The sequence below is a fragment of the Gossypium arboreum genome, chromosome 5 (assembly GCF_025698485.1).
Source record: "Gossypium arboreum isolate Shixiya-1 chromosome 5, ASM2569848v2, whole genome shotgun sequence".
NCBI lineage: Eukaryota > Viridiplantae > Streptophyta > Magnoliopsida > Malvales > Malvaceae > Gossypium > Gossypium arboreum.
This window is the reverse complement of record NC_069074.1, coordinates 7,464,363-7,481,327: the sequence shown is the minus strand read 5'-3', so window position 1 is coordinate 7,481,327 and position 16,965 is coordinate 7,464,363. Positions and strand designations below refer to the sequence as shown.

At 33.8% G+C, this 16,965-nt stretch overlaps 3 protein-coding genes and 1 pseudogene across 4 annotated transcripts; 2 read left to right on the top strand and 2 right to left on the bottom strand.

Moving 5' to 3' along the window:
- Nucleotides 1–7,068: 7,068 nt before the first annotated feature.
- Nucleotides 7,069–9,100, top strand: LOC108451511 (zinc finger protein CONSTANS-LIKE 1). 2 transcript variants are annotated; one of them, XM_053028998.1, is made up of 3 exons: nucleotides 7,069–7,583; nucleotides 7,686–7,850; nucleotides 8,691–9,100. In XM_053028998.1, exons 1-3 carry the CDS (start codon nucleotides 7,200–7,202, stop codon nucleotides 8,886–8,888), a joined length of 747 nt encoding a protein of 248 aa, XP_052884958.1. In that variant the 5' UTR covers nucleotides 7,069–7,199; the 3' UTR covers nucleotides 8,889–9,100. The 2 variants fall into 2 exon arrangements, with proteins under 2 accessions (XP_052884958.1, XP_017604683.1); XM_017749194.2 differs by having other exon boundaries at nucleotides 7,075–7,583; nucleotides 7,677–7,850.
- A 1,994-nt stretch (nucleotides 9,101–11,094) lies between these two features.
- On the bottom strand, nucleotides 11,095–14,496 carry LOC108453344 (protein GAMETOPHYTE DEFECTIVE 1). Its single transcript, XM_017751391.2, has 6 exons — nucleotides 13,769–14,496; nucleotides 13,612–13,689; nucleotides 13,445–13,525; nucleotides 13,015–13,169; nucleotides 11,565–12,925; nucleotides 11,095–11,440 (listed from the first exon to the last, which is right to left on the bottom strand). The coding sequence occupies exons 1-6, from the start codon at nucleotides 14,201–14,203 to the stop codon at nucleotides 11,307–11,309; spliced, it is 2,244 nt and encodes a 747-aa protein (XP_017606880.1). The 5' UTR covers nucleotides 14,204–14,496; the 3' UTR covers nucleotides 11,095–11,306.
- Nucleotides 14,497–14,708: 212 nt separating this feature from the next.
- Nucleotides 14,709–15,235, top strand: LOC108453345 (histone H4). The gene has a single exon (XM_017751393.2). It carries the CDS (start codon nucleotides 14,709–14,711, stop codon nucleotides 15,018–15,020), a length of 312 nt encoding a protein of 103 aa, XP_017606882.1. The 3' UTR covers nucleotides 15,021–15,235.
- A 426-nt stretch (nucleotides 15,236–15,661) lies between these two features.
- LOC108452547 (calcium-transporting ATPase 4, endoplasmic reticulum-type-like) lies at nucleotides 15,662–16,379 on the bottom strand (annotated as a pseudogene).
- Nucleotides 16,380–16,965: the final 586 nt, after the last annotated feature.

Here is a 16,965-nt window from a genome sequence, read left to right as displayed (position 1 = left end):
TTGGGCTCGGCCCGGCCCATGATCACCTCTACTTATATTTTTGTCCCTATTATTTGGAATACACTTGATTTTCCTAAGTACATGCTATTCTATTCAAAATTTTGAAACATATCCTCTTGGCACTTGGAAATGTGATGAGATGGATGTTCACAACCTCATTTACAACTCTTCAAAATCACTGTACTTAATCTGCGCACGGAAAACAAAACCTTATGCTGAGTAAAACTCAGTGGTATTTCTATAATCCGAATATTTAAAGACATGATAATATAATATGCATATTTTAGTTATAAACACATTTGAATATTTAAGACCACATTTATTCAAACAATGGCATTAGCCATTCAATATTCAATTCATAAATAGATCATTTCATACCATTCTCAAATCTCATCATTTGCTATATAATAGCTTTTTACAATTTAATATGTATTATTTATACAAAAATATTATTCAATCTCATTTTCATGTTTCAATTCACTATCCCATTTTCATTTCACATACAATATCATTTCAATATCAATTATAGAACTTTATTATTTATTTACCCCTATTAACACGAGTCGGACTCGGACGGATACACAGATCCAACCTACACATCAGTTTGGCACCAGTGCCTCATTGGATAATCTGAAGTAGTAAATTGACACCCAGTGTCTCATCCGTTAAACTGAAGTAAATTGACACCCAGTGCATCATCGACTCGAATCAAAGAAGTCTCTGAACTCTTCCAATCCTATGGCATGTCATCTATATCCGACTTAATCCGATACAATTAATAGGGTTTCAATTCACTTTCTAAATACAACCAATATTCAATTATCATATTTGCACATATATACATTCATTTCAATTCAAATAATCAATATTCATAATATATATATCAATTCAATCCATTCAATCAGCTTTTAATTCAATTCAATGTTAAAATGCCAAATACTCACCTCAATACTTACCATATGCATTAAATAAAAAATACAACAATTAATAACTAGTTTCAAATTATAGAAATACAAACCAGGAATTCTGAGCTATTCCACATCACTTTTTCTTTTTCCTTTTTAGTTGAAGATTTCGGTACGACGTTAGCTACGGAATTAAAACAATTAAAATTCATCAATATAGCACAATTCAATTTTATATTGAATATTTCAATTTTTGACTCAATATTTGTCTAATTTTCAATTTAGTCCATAAAACGAGACTAACTTTATTTCTTTACAATTAATCATATATTTTTATACAAATTTCACTTTAAACTAAATTTAACTCCCTATTTTCACTTAAATCCCTAAATTTCAATTTTTTTACAATTTTGTCCCTATTACTCAAAATTTAAAATTTATTCTACAATTAAACATTTTTCATTCCTAACTTAAAATCTATCAATTCAGTCTCTAATACTAAAATTATTCAACGTTAACAACATTTAAAAACTCAATAATTGCTAAAATTTCGACATTTAACACCGAGATTCCAAAAACATAAAATTACAAGAAAAAGGACTAAATTGACTAATCAATTAAACTTAGAAACTTTGAAACCCTAATATATTATCTTTCTCCTTTCTTTCTTTTTTCTTTTCTTTCTTTCCTTTCTGTTCGTTTTGTTTCTTTCTTTGTTTATTCATTTACTTATTTGTCCTGTTTATTATATTTACTTTATTATTATATTATATATATTTACTTAAATATTAAATAATATATTATTATATATATTTTAACTTAAAATTTTATAATAATTTCAGCCTTATGCATCCTCATTTATAAATTATGGCAAAATTTCTTCTTTAGTCCTTTTAATTTTTTCTTTAATCTATAATTCAACTTTCACCCTTTATGCAATTTAGTCCTTATACCTAATTACTCTTAATTCATGCAAATTCACCTAACCAAAACCTAATTAACTACACAACTAACTAAAAATATTTATGAGTCCAATTTACAATAACGGAATCTCGAAAATGCACTTTTCGAGACCCGTGACTATCGAGTCGTTACATAGGTATCATTATGATAATAAAAAACCTTTAAGAACCAACTTGAAAAATAGAGTAAAGTTTAGGTGTCAATTTACTTTATTTTAAACCAGTCAAGATAATTAAATAAAACTAAATTATGGCACAACCAAAATACGAGTGGAAAAAATTATGTACCAAATATATTTATTAGACATTAATATCATAAATAAACGAGACTTAGGTGGAATGATAAATTTAAGCTAAAACATTGTAAATTATTGTGTTCTGAATTTGAATCCTATCAAGTGCATTTACATGATTTAAAATGATAAAATATCCTTAAAATAATATTTGCTTTTTTTATAAAAAATAAGAGGTTTTTGGTAACCTTATAATTACAACCTGGTTATAGTGACACCAAACTCAATCAAGCTCTTTATAATTAGTATAGATATCAATTAATGATAATGACGACTTCTTACTTTTACTCGTAGAATTAAAAAATTATTACACCATTATCAAAGGCTTAATTCACGAGTTAATCCATTAAGTATATATTTTTATTACTTTGGTATCTAAATTTGTTTACACCTATTATGGTATTTGAAGTTTTATTTTATTAAAGATTTTTAATGTTGTTTTAGTATTTCAATGTATCAATCTTTGAACAAGGGAATGAGAAAGCTCCTATGGCTACGTAGCTTATTTCTTCAAATCAGTATGGAGCATTGTTGGTTCTAATATGTGAGAATCCAAGCCACATCAAGGAGTTTAGGCTTATCTATTGTTGTAGCATTGTCTATAAATGTATTTCTAAGGTTCCAGCTAACAAAATTACTTAGTACCTATTTGTATAATCTTTAAAAGTCAAAGTACATTCATTAAGGGTAGAAACATAATTGACAACACTCTCTTGGCTTATAAGTTAATGATGAGTTATTGTAGAAAGCACATTTCTCCTAAACGTGCTCACAAGGTGGGTTTACAAAAAGCTTTTAACTTCTATTTTGAAAGCCATGGAATTCCTTGAACAACTTGTTAAGTGGATTGTTGTTTGCAAAACCACCTGTAACACCCCTAACCCACATCCTCATCAGAACAGGGTTATAAGAAGTTATCGAAGTTTACGGAATAATTATACAAAAATTTCATTATTTACCTATATTCACATCAAAACTGTCCACTTGGTCATAGTCACTAAATTATTTATATCTACAGCTACGGAACTCCAAATTAAAATCCACTAATTTTTCCTGAAACTAGACTCACGTATCTTCCTACCATACAATTTTCAGAATTTTTGGTTTAGCCAATAAGTACAGTTTATTCTTTAAAGTCTCCCATGTTTCACTGCTCGACAGTTCTGACCACTCTTCACTAAAATTTAATTATCTCTCTATACAGAATTCAAATAATATTATCGGTTGTTTCTCCTGAAGATAGACTCATAAGGAATCTAACAATATAAATTATGTCTCATAATTATTTTTTTACAATTTTTAATGATTTTTACAAGTCAGAACAGGGGAGCTCGAAATCACTCTGACCTTATCTCACAAAAATTCAAATATCTCCTGATATGAAAGTCTTTTTCTTACACCATTTCTTCTATGTGAAACTAGATTCAATAGGCTTTAATTTCATATCTTATTCAACCTCTAATTAGATTTTCATAATTTATGGTGAATTTTCAAAGTCAAACTACTGCTACTAACTAAAAACTATTTTAGTACAAAATATTGTTAACTAATTTATAACAATTTTACTTCAATTCATTTAAACTCTATACATGCCATATAAATCTTTAAACATAAAACAAAAGCTACCGAAATTGATCTAGATAGTGTGCCTTGTTGTGTTGATCCGATCTACCAACTTCACTTCAATTCAATCTACATAAAAATATCAAACACACACAAGTAAGCTTATTGAAGCTTAGTAAGTTCATAGGTTTAAAAGTAATGCTTACCAAACACAATATTTCCAAACAATACCAAAACATTTACTAAAGTTTCCTGTCATTCACAACCACAATTATAATACTTCACATAGTTGAGCTCAACATTAACAACTACTCAATCTCTTTCATTTGGTTCACTTCTCTTGTATTACTTATTATCAAATTAGGAAACAGCTTATGAAATTAAGCACGTCGTTGTTCAGTGCCACGATTCATAACTCAGTATGGTTTTCCTCATTGAAATACCATACCTACATTTTACAACTCGGTATGGGAAATGCCATACCTACGTTTCTTAACTAAGTATGGATTTGATAATACCATATCTACATTTCACAACTCAGTATGGATGATACCATACCTACATTTCACACTTTTCCATGGAACAACCATGGTCTTATCCGTCAATTCATCACATGTCACAATACGAACGTATTCAATCCTGTGTTTTTCCTAATTTGCATTTCCACATTTATTCTTTCATTAACAAAATTTTCACAATCTCACAACAATTTCATATATAATAACACATTATACCATTCAATTATTCACAAATGAACATCTAAATTCAACCATATGAACTTACCCGGCTGATTTGAAAAAGATATTGAAATTTAGGGACTATTCCGCAACTTTTTCTTTTCATCGTTCTTCTTTGGATTCTTGATCTATAATATAAAAAATTTCCACTCATTAGCATTTATTTGAATTCTATTTCAATTCAAAATTTATGCTCTTCAACTTTTGAAATTTTACTTTTACCCCAAAATTTATAGTTTTTACAATTTAGTCCCTGCTCAATTCACCCATTAATTGAACTAATTTTTCTCAATTAACACTTTATTTTATCATCATAAACTATTTCAAAACCTTTTATATTCTTAATTTCAACACCAACCTTCAATTCACAATTTTTTCACAATTAGGTCTTAAATACCATTTTCTATCAAAATCACTTAATAAAATCACCTTAATATGAAATTAAAACTTAAATTTCATAATAATTAATCATGAAATTCCCTTAACCATCCAGGGTAACTTCAAATTTCACCCATAAAATCAAAAACTAATGAATTCTATAAGTGGACCTAATTGTAAAAGTCATAAAAACATAAAAATTATCAAGAAAAAGCAAGAATTAAACTCACATGATGTAAAAATATGAAAAATCAGCTTTCTCCAGACCTTATATGGCATTTTGGCTGAGAAAATATGAAGAGATCTCTAGATTTTTCAATTTTGTCCTTATTTTATATGTTAAAATTATAAAATTTCCAATTTTGCCCTTATTTCCCTTATTTTTCCGCTGATTTTCTTGCCCTTGCCGTCCAGCCTATTCACTTTTAGGCTTAATTTCCCTTTAAATCCTCTTTCTTTTAATACTTGAGCTATTTATTCCTTCTAGTAAATTTTATTTTTATTACAATTTAGTCCTTTTTATTTAATTGACTACCCAAACGTTAAAATTTCTCAACCAAATTTTAATACTAACTAAATGACACTCCATAAATACTTATAAAAATATTTATAGCTCGGTTTTCAAATTCGAGGTCTCGATACCTTATTTTTGACTCGTTTGAGCTAATAATTCTTTTAATTCACCAAATTATTCTAAATTCTTACTTGACTCATAAATATTAAATTACTATCTTGTTCAACTTTACTTGTTGGATTTAGTGATCTCAAATCACCATTTCCGACACCACTGAAAATTAGGTCGTTACACCACCCCTAAGTTTTCCATATCCCTTAATGGAGGACTTATTGGTTTCGTTAGAGGGGAAGGGGAATAAGGCAGGGACACCCTCTTTCTCCCTACCTCTTTGTTGTAGTAATGAATGTATTGTCCAAGCTTTTAGAGGTGGCAAGTAAGCATGGAATTTTTAAGTATTACCCTAAGTTCCTTGGAGTACAACTTTCATAATTTTCCTTTACAGATGACCTCATTATATTTTTAAAGGGTACTAATGATTCTATTGTGGGCATTTAGTGTATAATAAAGGAGTTTTATTGGTTTTCTGGTTTGCACCTCAATGCTTTTAAGAATGAGCTCTTTTAAGAGAAGCATCACTAGTTTCAACATTAGTAAATTGCCCTTGAGGTATTTGAGAGTGCCCCTTGTGTGGAAGTTAACTTATTCAAATTGTGGACCTTTGATTGGCAAGATTTTGGCTAAAGTTAATTGTTGATCTACTAGGTATTTGAATTATGCTAGCTGGCTTTAGCTCATTAAAGTTATGGTATTCAGTATTCGGGCCAGAAGTTTATATTAAAAAGATTTCTCAATTTTGCACTGGATTCTTTTCAAAAGGAAGGGATTATGTTGCATATGAAGTCAAGGTTTGTTGACAATTGATATACTCACCTAAACGAGAATGTGGATTGGGATTGAGGAATCTAGAAGAATGGAACAAGGCTTGTATCTTGCTGCCAGTTGGAAGAATTTTAGCACAAAAAGATTCTATATGGATTGCTTGGATCAAAGAGTATGTTATGAAGGGGAAAAGCTTTTGGGATGTTGCTCCTTATTTTGCAAGTAACTGGAAATGGAGAAGAATGCTCAAATTGAAGGAGTTAGTTGCTAATAATGTTTCAAGGGATTCCTATATATATATATATATAGCAAGATTGCTACTTCAAGATTGTGGGAGGAAATTAGAATGAAGGGTGGAAAAGTGTGTTGGCATGGATTATTGTGGTTTCCTTTGCATGTTCATAAGCACTATATTGTTGCCTTAGATGTCAGTGCTGAATAGGCTCTTCATTGGAGTTTAATTATTCTCTATTTGACTAAATTTTGCGTTAAGGTTGAAATTTTAAATATATAAGAGATTAAGAATATTCAATTAAGAAACATGGATTAAATCTATAATTTTATGAATAGGACAAGAATAGCAATCAATCAAATAGACTTAATTGCTATCATTTGGATCAAAATTGAAATTTTAAAATTTGAAAAGTATAAAGACTAAATCTGACCAATTCATAAAATATAAAAAACTAAAATTACCAATCAAAGAATACTGAGTATATAGGGACTAATAGAAGAATTTGACCATCCTAAAATAAATATATTATTTTTTCTAATAGACAAAGTCAACGCCGAACGCATATAAGCTGACGTCATCTTCCATGTCAATCTCTCTTGGCTCGTTATAAATAACAGCTTTGGAGCCTCTGCTCTCTCCATCTCCAGTCCACTCCTTTCTTCATTTCTTTAGGCTTTAAAAAAAAAGCACTCAATCAAGTCAATCTGAATCCTTCCCGTGTCCACGCGCTATGTTTGGATACCCAACATTCCCACGCTCCTCCTCGGAGTTTCTGAGAGACTCCCTGACGTCTCCCGACGTCATGACATCGCCGTTAAACTTCCCATTATGTCCGCTAAATCAACTCACAGTGGCCGAGTCATACGACTTGGTAAGAGAGGCGCTTCACAGCAGCGGCAGCAGCAGTAGCAGCAGCAGTAGCGGGAGTTACAACTCGCCGAGTTCGCAATTGAGTTGCTGCACCCAGAAACAGGGTTTCTTGCAGAGGAGCGTCAGTAGCCATTCCCTTCAAAACAAAGGGTTTCCTTGTTACTTTACCTCAAGCCTTAGCGAGTTTGTTGACTCTGGTTCCGGTCCGGTTAGGAGAGCTTTTAGCACCGGTGATTTGGAGCAGGTAATTAGTTTATGTTATAGCCAACCTGAAGGCGCAAATTAACCCTTCAAAAACATATTGATTAACTTTACTTGGTTTAATGGGTGGGGATAGGGGTTGCAGAGTGGCGGTCGGCGGTCGGAGAGTCCATTGTCGAATGAGAGCAGTGCGAATGACATAATTGAAGGAATGAACAGAACGTACCGCTACAGTCCTGAGGAAAAGAAAGAAAGGATTGAAAGATACCGATCCAAAAGAAACCTCAGGAACTTCACCAAGAAAATCAAGGTCTGTCTTTACTCTTAATCTTAATTATAACTTTATAATAATATAGTTAACAAATCAAAATGTGTAGCATTCCATTCTAGTTAGTTGTGTACGAATGTCCAAGTTTCTAGAGTCAATTGAATTGGAGTTTTATCATGTTAAGTTTCTAGCATGCATGTTGAATGAGTCCTTTTTGCTAGCATATCCAAAATAACATAGAGGTGTATAAATATGTATATATGATAATCTAAAACTCTCTCTATTATTGGTATTCTCTGAATAAAATCTAATCCCAATGTTGCTCGCAACTTAACTAAAGTACTTCAATAATAAAAATACTATCACCCCCTCCTCCCCAGCCCCCTCTAGAAAAGCAAAAATCTATCACCCCCTCCTCCCCAGCCCCCTCTAGAAAAGCAAAAATCTACTGTGTAATATTAATTAATATATTAAAAGCATGATGGCTATGTTCCTCCTGGTTATATGATGCCTTTTGATGTCTGCCACATTCAATTTTGTGAAAGAACAAAAAAGAAAAAACACTTTTTTTTTCTTGTTTTTGGTACCATCCATACAAAAAGAAGACAAGAATCCCCTATGTAAATAATATATAAATAATTGTTCCATTGATTTTGTAAAACTAATTTATGTAAGTATCCAAATCCAGCATCTGTTATTTTTCTTCTCTATCTCGAAATTATCTCATATATATCATCAAACGAAGTAAACATAATGAATATATGTTTATGCCTACATGCATGCATTTTCACGTACGGTCTTTGTAATAATGTTAGATATACTGCTTGACTCAGCAGTCATTTGCTGATGAATATCTTTTTTTTTTTTTTTTTTTGTGGGCAGTATACATGTAGGAAAACATTGGCAGACAGCAGGCCAAGAATCCGAGGACGGTTTGCAAGGAATGAAGAAATTGAAAAGAATGTTGCTCAAGTTGAATGGAGCCACCACATCCACATTGGTGGACATCATGAAGAAGATGATGATGAGAATTGGGTCAATTTTCTGGATTCACTCTCTGCAAATCTTATTAATCCTTAATTGTTTTAAAAAGGATCATTAGTTGATCCTGATTTCTTCTATATATTTTAGTGTGGAAAATTTTAGAATTTTTTCTTCTTTTGCTTTATATATATATATTTGATGCAATATTAGAAGTCTCTTTCAGCTTCAAATAGGTGTTTGTAAATATGATTGATCACATTATTTATTATATGGAATTCCAAGGCTTATCCAAGAGTGAACTTTATAAATGGGCAACTAACCATCTCAAACTTCTCAATTCATTTGTAATATAGTGTCAACTATATTACCTTTATTCAATCTCAAGTAGTCTCCAATAGTAATAAAAATGCAGGATAAATAATAAAAGGGGAATGAATTGAAACTTCCACTTTTGTGAATCACAAGATATAGTACAAAGGATAGATACAATTTCAGGTGGATGAAAACAGTTCGTCAATTTAAAAAAAAGAACCATATTGTTCCCATTGAGAATAACTATTAACTACATCACCATGACAGACTAGACTGTAAACATAAAGAAGAAAAAAAAAGGATCTTTATACAAGAATTTTCTTACTTTCACGATACCCTAGTAATCATTTAACTCACCAATTTTTTCCGAGTTTTTTTCCTGGCTTCTCTAGAGTGTTGTTTCTTTTAGCTTTTTCAAACCTTACCAATATTGGGATGTAATCAGAAAGCAGGGAAAAAAAAAAAAAGAGAAGTAATATAATTACCATCTGTGTTTTGCTTATCATATTCACAGCTGGTGTTAGTTGATAATGACGAGGTTGATGTTTTATGAGAATTTGAACCAAGATGTTGCTTTAGTTAAAGGCTATTAACCCTAGAGATGGGAAGGGCGGCGATGTTTAGTTTTTGTCGGGCCCTGGAAGCGGCTGTGGTTTGCGCACTAAGTTTATGTATGACCTTTGCATTAGGAAAAGACGTTGAAAATATTAAGTTATTGAGAATCCAAGGTTCCCATTATCCAAATTATAATAAACAATTAAGCAAGTACTATGAAACTCTGACCTTTTTTTTTTTCTCTTTAGATTCATCATTGTCTTCAAAGTTTTCTTCTTTGAATATACTACGCAAATGGACAATAATCTTAGTAATAAAGAATGATAAAAAGGGAGAAACATCACAGTTTTTGGGATTGCAAATTGGGGGAAAAAGTGACGTGGGATGTTGTCTTTTTAGTGTTTTCTCTTTAAATAAAAGAGTTGTTTATTTTCCTGATCAAAGTTTTTTTAAAGTTATTTAAAACCTAGCTCCTCACATACAATAAAATTTTAAATTGCACTTTAATTGATTCATATGATAATCTTAAAAATGATATTAATTAGATTCATGAATCCCATCAAATTACAAGAAAAAGAAACACCAAAGTTGCAATTTTAAAAAATAAACTGGGTCCAGGAAGATGCCAAGAACATGAGCCGAATACAGTGAAACCCCATACTCTTTGGAAGAAGCTAGCCACCACAATAATGATGGTAGGAATTGATTTATAGTCTAAGCAGTAATGATTAGCCGCTTTTTGGCCACAATTTAGCTGCTATATTCACAAATTGATTTAACCTTTCACAAATTTAAAATAATTATAAATTTGAAATGTTAAAATTTTAACTATCAAATAAATTCGAATCGATTCGCTTTAAAGGAAGTAGATATTTTTATTTAAAAAGTAAATGCAAAGTGGGTTAAAGTAAATTTTTTTGGATAGCGAATATGGAGCGGTTATTGTAATTATTTGCCCTACCCCAACTTACTCTACTATGTAAAATTATCATTATATCTTTGTATATATAAATTATTAAAGGAGTAAAAATATAATAACATAATATAGAAAAAATTATATATTTTATGTTTAAATATTTTTTGAAGAATTATTTTAAATATTATATTTGACTTTAAAAATTAAAAATATCAAATAACAAGAATTAGATTGAAATTAAGTGAGATGAGGCTCGAACAAATGCATGATGCATCCATTTTCACAATTAAACATTCATAATGGAGTGGGACATGTGATGAAGCAAAACCCAATTATGAAGTAATAATAAATTTAATAATATCCCTAATTGGCATATCTACACCTTGAATTGAGTAGCAGTAATTAGGTGACTTATTTATTTTAAGGTTGGAGAGTCGTTGGCTCGATGCAAATTTACCTTTCATCACCACCGAATGTTTTAACAATATGATGGGCCGAAGTATAAAACATAATTAGAAATGCAGTAGAAAAGCACTGGTTAAAATTAATACCCAAAAAATTAACATCCAAATCTATATTCTCAAATTTACAGGTCTAAGGCCCATTCTTACAATTAACTGTATTGAACTCAGGCCCCATCCACAGACCTCTAGATTAGAAGTTTTTCCGTAAAAGAAAGAAAAAATAGTATTCAATAATGCAAAGGGTTAAACCATGCACACTCATATTAATTAATGTTCTTCCAACTTCACCCTGCGCTCTGATTTTCGAGCTGCTTTCCTCTTGAAAGATACAGGATACAGGTTGCGCCGTAAAGGAAACAAGGGCGCCTGATGATGATTCCTGTGTCTTCTTCTTGACTTTCCTGGCATTTGATAGGCAACTTGAAGTCAGATAAGGAGAAGCAAAGTCTGTTGATCGGGAGAAAATAATCAAGCAAACACACAGAAAACTAAAACCATCTGACTTCGATACATTGATACTAGTACCTGATATTCGCTGACCTAAAGTAGGATCATTAGTTTTGTTATCATCTTCTCCATGCCTTTCCAATTCCATTGCCACCTCTTGGATCTCATTAGTCAAGGTTGACGAGGGGACTTTAAATTTCATCTTTGGATTGGACTCTGGAAATGGATTCCTTAGTATTGTGGTTGGTTCTTTCTTGATGACAGTTTCATGCAAAGGTTCATTGCTTCGGACTGAGCCAAGATCATTCATACTGCTATCAGCTTCAGCAAGCTTTGGCTCTTCCATTAACAACACTTGGTTTTCATGGTTTGGCACTAAGGAGTCATCTTTAACTCTCGTCTCATCATCCGATTGCTGGCGTGAAATTTGATCAACAATAACTGCATCATCTTCAGAAGTCCTCAATGACATTCTTTCCGAAATATTTTCAAGCGAAGACATATTATTCAAGGACGAAGCCGTAGTTTCCTGGCGTTCCTTATCCATATCAACTGCTATATCAGCCACCTTAATAGTCTCCACACCTGAAAATACACAAGAACCTTTAGAACTCTTAAACTCCCTGCCCTGAGTAGGAGGTAACCTACTGCTCTCAGATGGAGGAGAAATCTCTAAAGCAGCCGCCTCCAGTTCAATGTCCATGGCAGATGTCTGATGAGATATCACCTCCTCATTCAGCATTACAGCATTTAGACCATCATTCACATTCTCATTTAGTAACACAAAATTTTGTTCATAGCACTTTTTGGATTGCAGACCCTGGTTTTCAGCTTCAACAGAGCCAGATGCTGCAACTGAGGCATTACAAGTCTCCGATTCTATCTCAGTCATGACCGTATCAGTTACCACTTCTTCAGAACCAGTTGAAGTTTTTGTAGCATAACTTGCCAGGTATAACTTTTGAGGATCCCCAAATGCAGAGGTCAGAGGTTCTGAACATGTATTATCTAACGTAGCATCATCTGTTTCAGGAAAAAGATCATGCCTGATGGAATTTTCAGACGCCTGATTAGTTCTAACAGATAACTCAATTGGCTGAGGAGTAGACAGAAAGCTTTTTACTTCTGTCTGTGGCTGGAAGGAAGCCTCACTTCCAGATATCAAATCCTTAATTTGGAAGCCATGTGAGGGCATCTTGTCAATAATAGAATCAAAATCAATGGCTTTCACGGTTTTTGATGCATTAGTGGAGGCAGAAAAGGATTTCGCCATGTCATCCAGCAGTAAATCACCTTCACCGCTAGAGATGGGATCCCACTTAAGCCAGTCCGCATACAAAGGTATTTCAGAGTCAGATTGCCGACTGGAGGACACTGCTTCAACTCTGATAACCTCCTTGAAAAAGTGCTTTCTTCTCAAAGCATTGGTCAAAAGGCTCCTGAACGATGAAACAAAAGGAGGTCCACACAGAATAAGACATTAACTACGGCCCTCGCAAAAACTACAAAGTTCTGTGAATTAGCATACCTACAATTTTTGGAAATAGCTGCTTTAGCTCGTTCCATAGAGAGACCAAGCAAAGATGCTAAGTTTGCAACATCATTAGGCCCTCTAACTTCACATACAGAAGGTGCAGCACTAGAAAGTATGACATTTTTTCCTTGAGTCCAATCCAGCAGCAACTGGAACAGTATGCTACAGATAATTAGTTCACATTGACAGCATCCACTACCATCTAGCACAACCAAAATTGCATCTTATAAAGCAACTAAAAAATCATAATTGAATCTCTCAATTCTTGCTGCTCACCAATTGTTAATATCCTAGTTCATCACCATTTCATCAGCTATAAATTTATATTTTAATGCGCTAAAACACATAAATTATTAGACCACAGCAAAAAAGAAAAAAAGAAACAACCGTTCAAAAACAATGCAACAAGCTCTGGATTCCTCACCTTAGCATTGGATATGATTTGCCTCCTTTGATGAACATCCACAATAAGATCAGAATATGTTATTTCAAAATATATCCCACGCTGCGAGACCGCAAGATGAAATTACCCATTAAAACAAATCAAAATTTCAATTTTGGATGAGTATAGAAATCAAGTCAATACCAAACCTTAATAGCAGCTTTAACCATAGGCAATTTCAATCGAAACGGCAACTTGTCTGAGAAATCAATTGAAATTATATCCACCTAAATCACAAAAAAGAAATAAAAGTTAAAACCTATATCTTTAAAATTTTCTCCATTGAAATTTGAATCAATTAATGACCTCGGCTTTTTCGCAAGCGTGATCAAATGCATTTTGGTTCAACGGCCTAACGGCAACAATGTCGTACGTCTTCAATATCGGGTTTCCCGAATTTAAAGCTTGTGACTGCGACGCCGTATCAATGCAGACGGTGAGGCGCGTGTACTGGCGGAAAGGAGAGGAGCGAGGGACCCCGAGGAGGTCTCGGTGGAAGTTTACGGAAGAGGAGAGAAAGGGGGCGACATCGAGGAGAGAGGAGAGACCAAGAAGAGGAATCGAGCACCGGTCACGATCAGACATGACGCCCCTGATCGTGCGGTTGTAGGCGATCCCCGTGTAGCCCAGCTCCATCGCTTTGATCACAATTTTAATGCGGGTGGATTTGGCGACGGTGGAATTCGCCTTGCTGAGCGGCGTGGAATCCGTGTATGGAATATTAAGGTCGAAAAACCCCATAGGCTCTCAAACAGAGATTATAGGTAAGGGTTTTTGGTGGGAGTTGTAGGGTTTAAAGATGAAGATGATCATTGGGTTTTTTATGAAGAAAACCAAAACGATGACGTACAAACTTGGTAATTACACTTGGATCATGAAATATATCTTGGCCCAAAGCTATTAAAAGGACTTTCTTATTGGGCCAACAATTAATAATGGCTCCCTGGTTTACGCTTAAAGAACTGTTTCTCGACTTTTCAACATACAAAAGAAACACAAAAACCATAATGTGCGCTTCAAAATAACCGCTAAAACAATCCACGTCAGTGATCCGCGTCGATGCTTCTCCTCATCTCAACCCTCCACTTTAACTCATCAATGGCAATAATTCATAGTTAAGACACATCACGGATCACTATCCCTACCAACTCCTCCTATAAATAAAAGATCCTTTAGTTTGAATTCCGTGTAACAAATCAAATCTCAATAAGTAGCGTAGGCTATAATCTAAGTTCAAGATTCGAAGATGTCGGGAAGAGGAAAGGGAGGCAAGGGACTGGGCAAGGGAGGAGCAAAGCGCCATCGTAAGGTTCTCCGTGATAATATCCAGGGTATCACAAAGCCGGCAATTCGGCGTTTGGCTCGTAGAGGAGGCGTTAAGCGTATCAGCGGTCTAATCTACGAGGAAACCCGTGGGGTTTTGAAGATCTTCTTGGAGAACGTGATTCGTGATGCAGTAACCTACACCGAACATGCGAGGAGGAAGACTGTGACTGCTATGGATGTGGTTTATGCACTGAAGAGGCAGGGCAGGACATTGTATGGGTTTGGTGGTTAGATGATTTAGGGATTAGATCTTTCTGCGATGTTGGCGGATCTGGACTAGTTCTCATGATATCAAGAATGTTTTAGGATTAGGAATAGGGCTTGTAATTAAAGGGTGCTATTGGGATTATTGGAAATTATAATTTGGTCGTGTGGTTTTCTTTGGTGATTTGTAATTCGTGCCATGAATTGCAGATTTTAATGAAATTTGGAATTTAATTTCGGCAATTTTGTTGCATTTTTCCCAAGTTTGTGTAGGTTTTAAGTAGAAATGCCAATTGTTACAACATCTGTTTCTAGTCGCTTTCAAAATTGTGTTTTTATGCAAACTGCGTTTATTAGAGATTAGCTAGAAGGATTTCTTTGAATTTAATTCAGAAATCCGTATGCTATTGGTAAAATCCTAAATTAAGATTGAAAAAGAATATATTTTCAATTTTGTAATTAGAAAGTAATTTGGTGTTATTGGGAACCGTATGTTTGTTTATTTCCAGAATGTACCTTCCAATGGAATGGAATTAGGGAAAGAAAAGAGCAGGAAAATATACTTTCGATTTTGCCCTAGTCTAGAATTTATGGATAAATGAAGTGAGAAGAAGAGCAAGTGAAAGTCTATGAAAATTGTATGTAAATGTTAGTTACAATCCAGAATAATCACTCAGTTTTCTGCTTTGATGTTTTAGTTGGAGCAGAATAGCGCAATCCAGATTTATGTCTGCCTACGAATTTGAGAACCAAGTCGATTAGAATGAGAACCGCTATAAGGAGCCATTCGTTTAGGCTGAGGGGAAAATACCAAATACTTGAGTAAGGAATGGCATGTAGAGTATCAAGAAGTATAGGCCAAATGACACTGACATGGCGAAAAGGAGCCATGGAGGCTTTGTCAATAAGCTTCCATCGTCAGAGAGGGCATTAAGTGAGTTGAACATTTCAATGGTTTTGAATTTTCCTGACCAAAAGTAATCGCATGGGTCTCTTACCGAATTTAAACTGTTGGGAACCAGCGGCGAATGGTGACTCAGAAATTTTTCCAGGAACCACATTGATCCCAGTTGGCAATTTGGTAACGAGACTATGGCAATCGCCACTCAGATCAATGCCCATGAAGGAGTGGTGTGCGTACCATATGACGAATACCCCGACTGTAGCTTTCCCGACATACATCCCAATCACCTGCACCAGTGAAGGAATTAAGTTAGCTCCCATCTTTGGTAAACTCAAGGACCAGAAGAAATGAGTTTCCTACTGCCTTCAGTTCAACAAATCGAAAAACAAAGATATTTTAGCAAGTAGAGGAATAAGATCCAAGAAGTGAGCGTCTGTACCACAAGAGTATTGCTTTCCTGACGAAGCTATACTGGCGAGTTTCGCCATATATAGTGCTGCACTTCACCGAGTTTCATGTAACCAGTTGAATAATCATACGAGAGGGTTTAGAGCGAGAGTACGCCAGTAATCTATGAAATTTCTTATACATCTTTTATAGTTTTTTTTTTTTGGGAAATATGACACATTGGCAGAAGTTAGAAAATCTTGAATTCACTTGAATTGCACTCAATGGAATCTAGAAATGTTAGTCAACTCCATTAGTACTCTATATAGGAAATTACCTGAAAGATGTAACTGCAAAACCCATCTTTCTCACAGGTTCTATGTATTCCAATTTTCATTAGCAGATATGAAATTGGTATGAATGGGATATCGGCATATTGCATATTTGCTCTTTCGCTTTCTTTTGACAAACCGTTTCAGTTTCATACTTGGAAGAACTAATTCGTCAAATTGTATTTCATATTGAGCAATGCCAAATTGCCAATCCTATTAGGCAGCCATATCTCTGGTGGGGACAAAAGTTAAATCATATTGGTTGGGATTTGTGTAGTTGTTGGGGTAGTGGAAACTTTGTCCGTAGATAAGGTGAGGCCGAAGCAATTTTCTCTGAGCTTTCTATCCAT

Coding starts and splice junctions, on each gene's coding strand:
- LOC108451511 (XM_017749194.2), top strand. CDS start 7,200: ATGTTTGGATACCCAACATTCCCACGCTCCTCCTCGGAGTTTCTGAGA. Junction 7,584..7,676: donor GCACCGGTGATTTGGAGCAG/GTAATTAGTTTA, acceptor GGGTGGGGATAG/GGGTTGCAGAGTGGCGGTCG. Junction 7,851..8,690: donor ACTTCACCAAGAAAATCAAG/GTCTGTCTTTAC, acceptor TTTTGTGGGCAG/TATACATGTAGGAAAACATT.
- LOC108453344 (XM_017751391.2), bottom strand. CDS start 14,203: ATGGGGTTTTTCGACCTTAATATTCCATACACGGATTCCACGCCGCTC. Junction 13,690..13,768: donor ACGCTTGCGAAAAAGCCGAG/GTCATTAATTGA, acceptor TTTGTGATTTAG/GTGGATATAATTTCAATTGA. Junction 12,926..13,014: donor GCTATTTCCAAAAATTGTAG/GTATGCTAATTC, acceptor TTCATCGTTCAG/GAGCCTTTTGACCAATGCTT.
- LOC108453345 (XM_017751393.2), top strand. CDS start 14,709: ATGTCGGGAAGAGGAAAGGGAGGCAAGGGACTGGGCAAGGGAGGAGCA.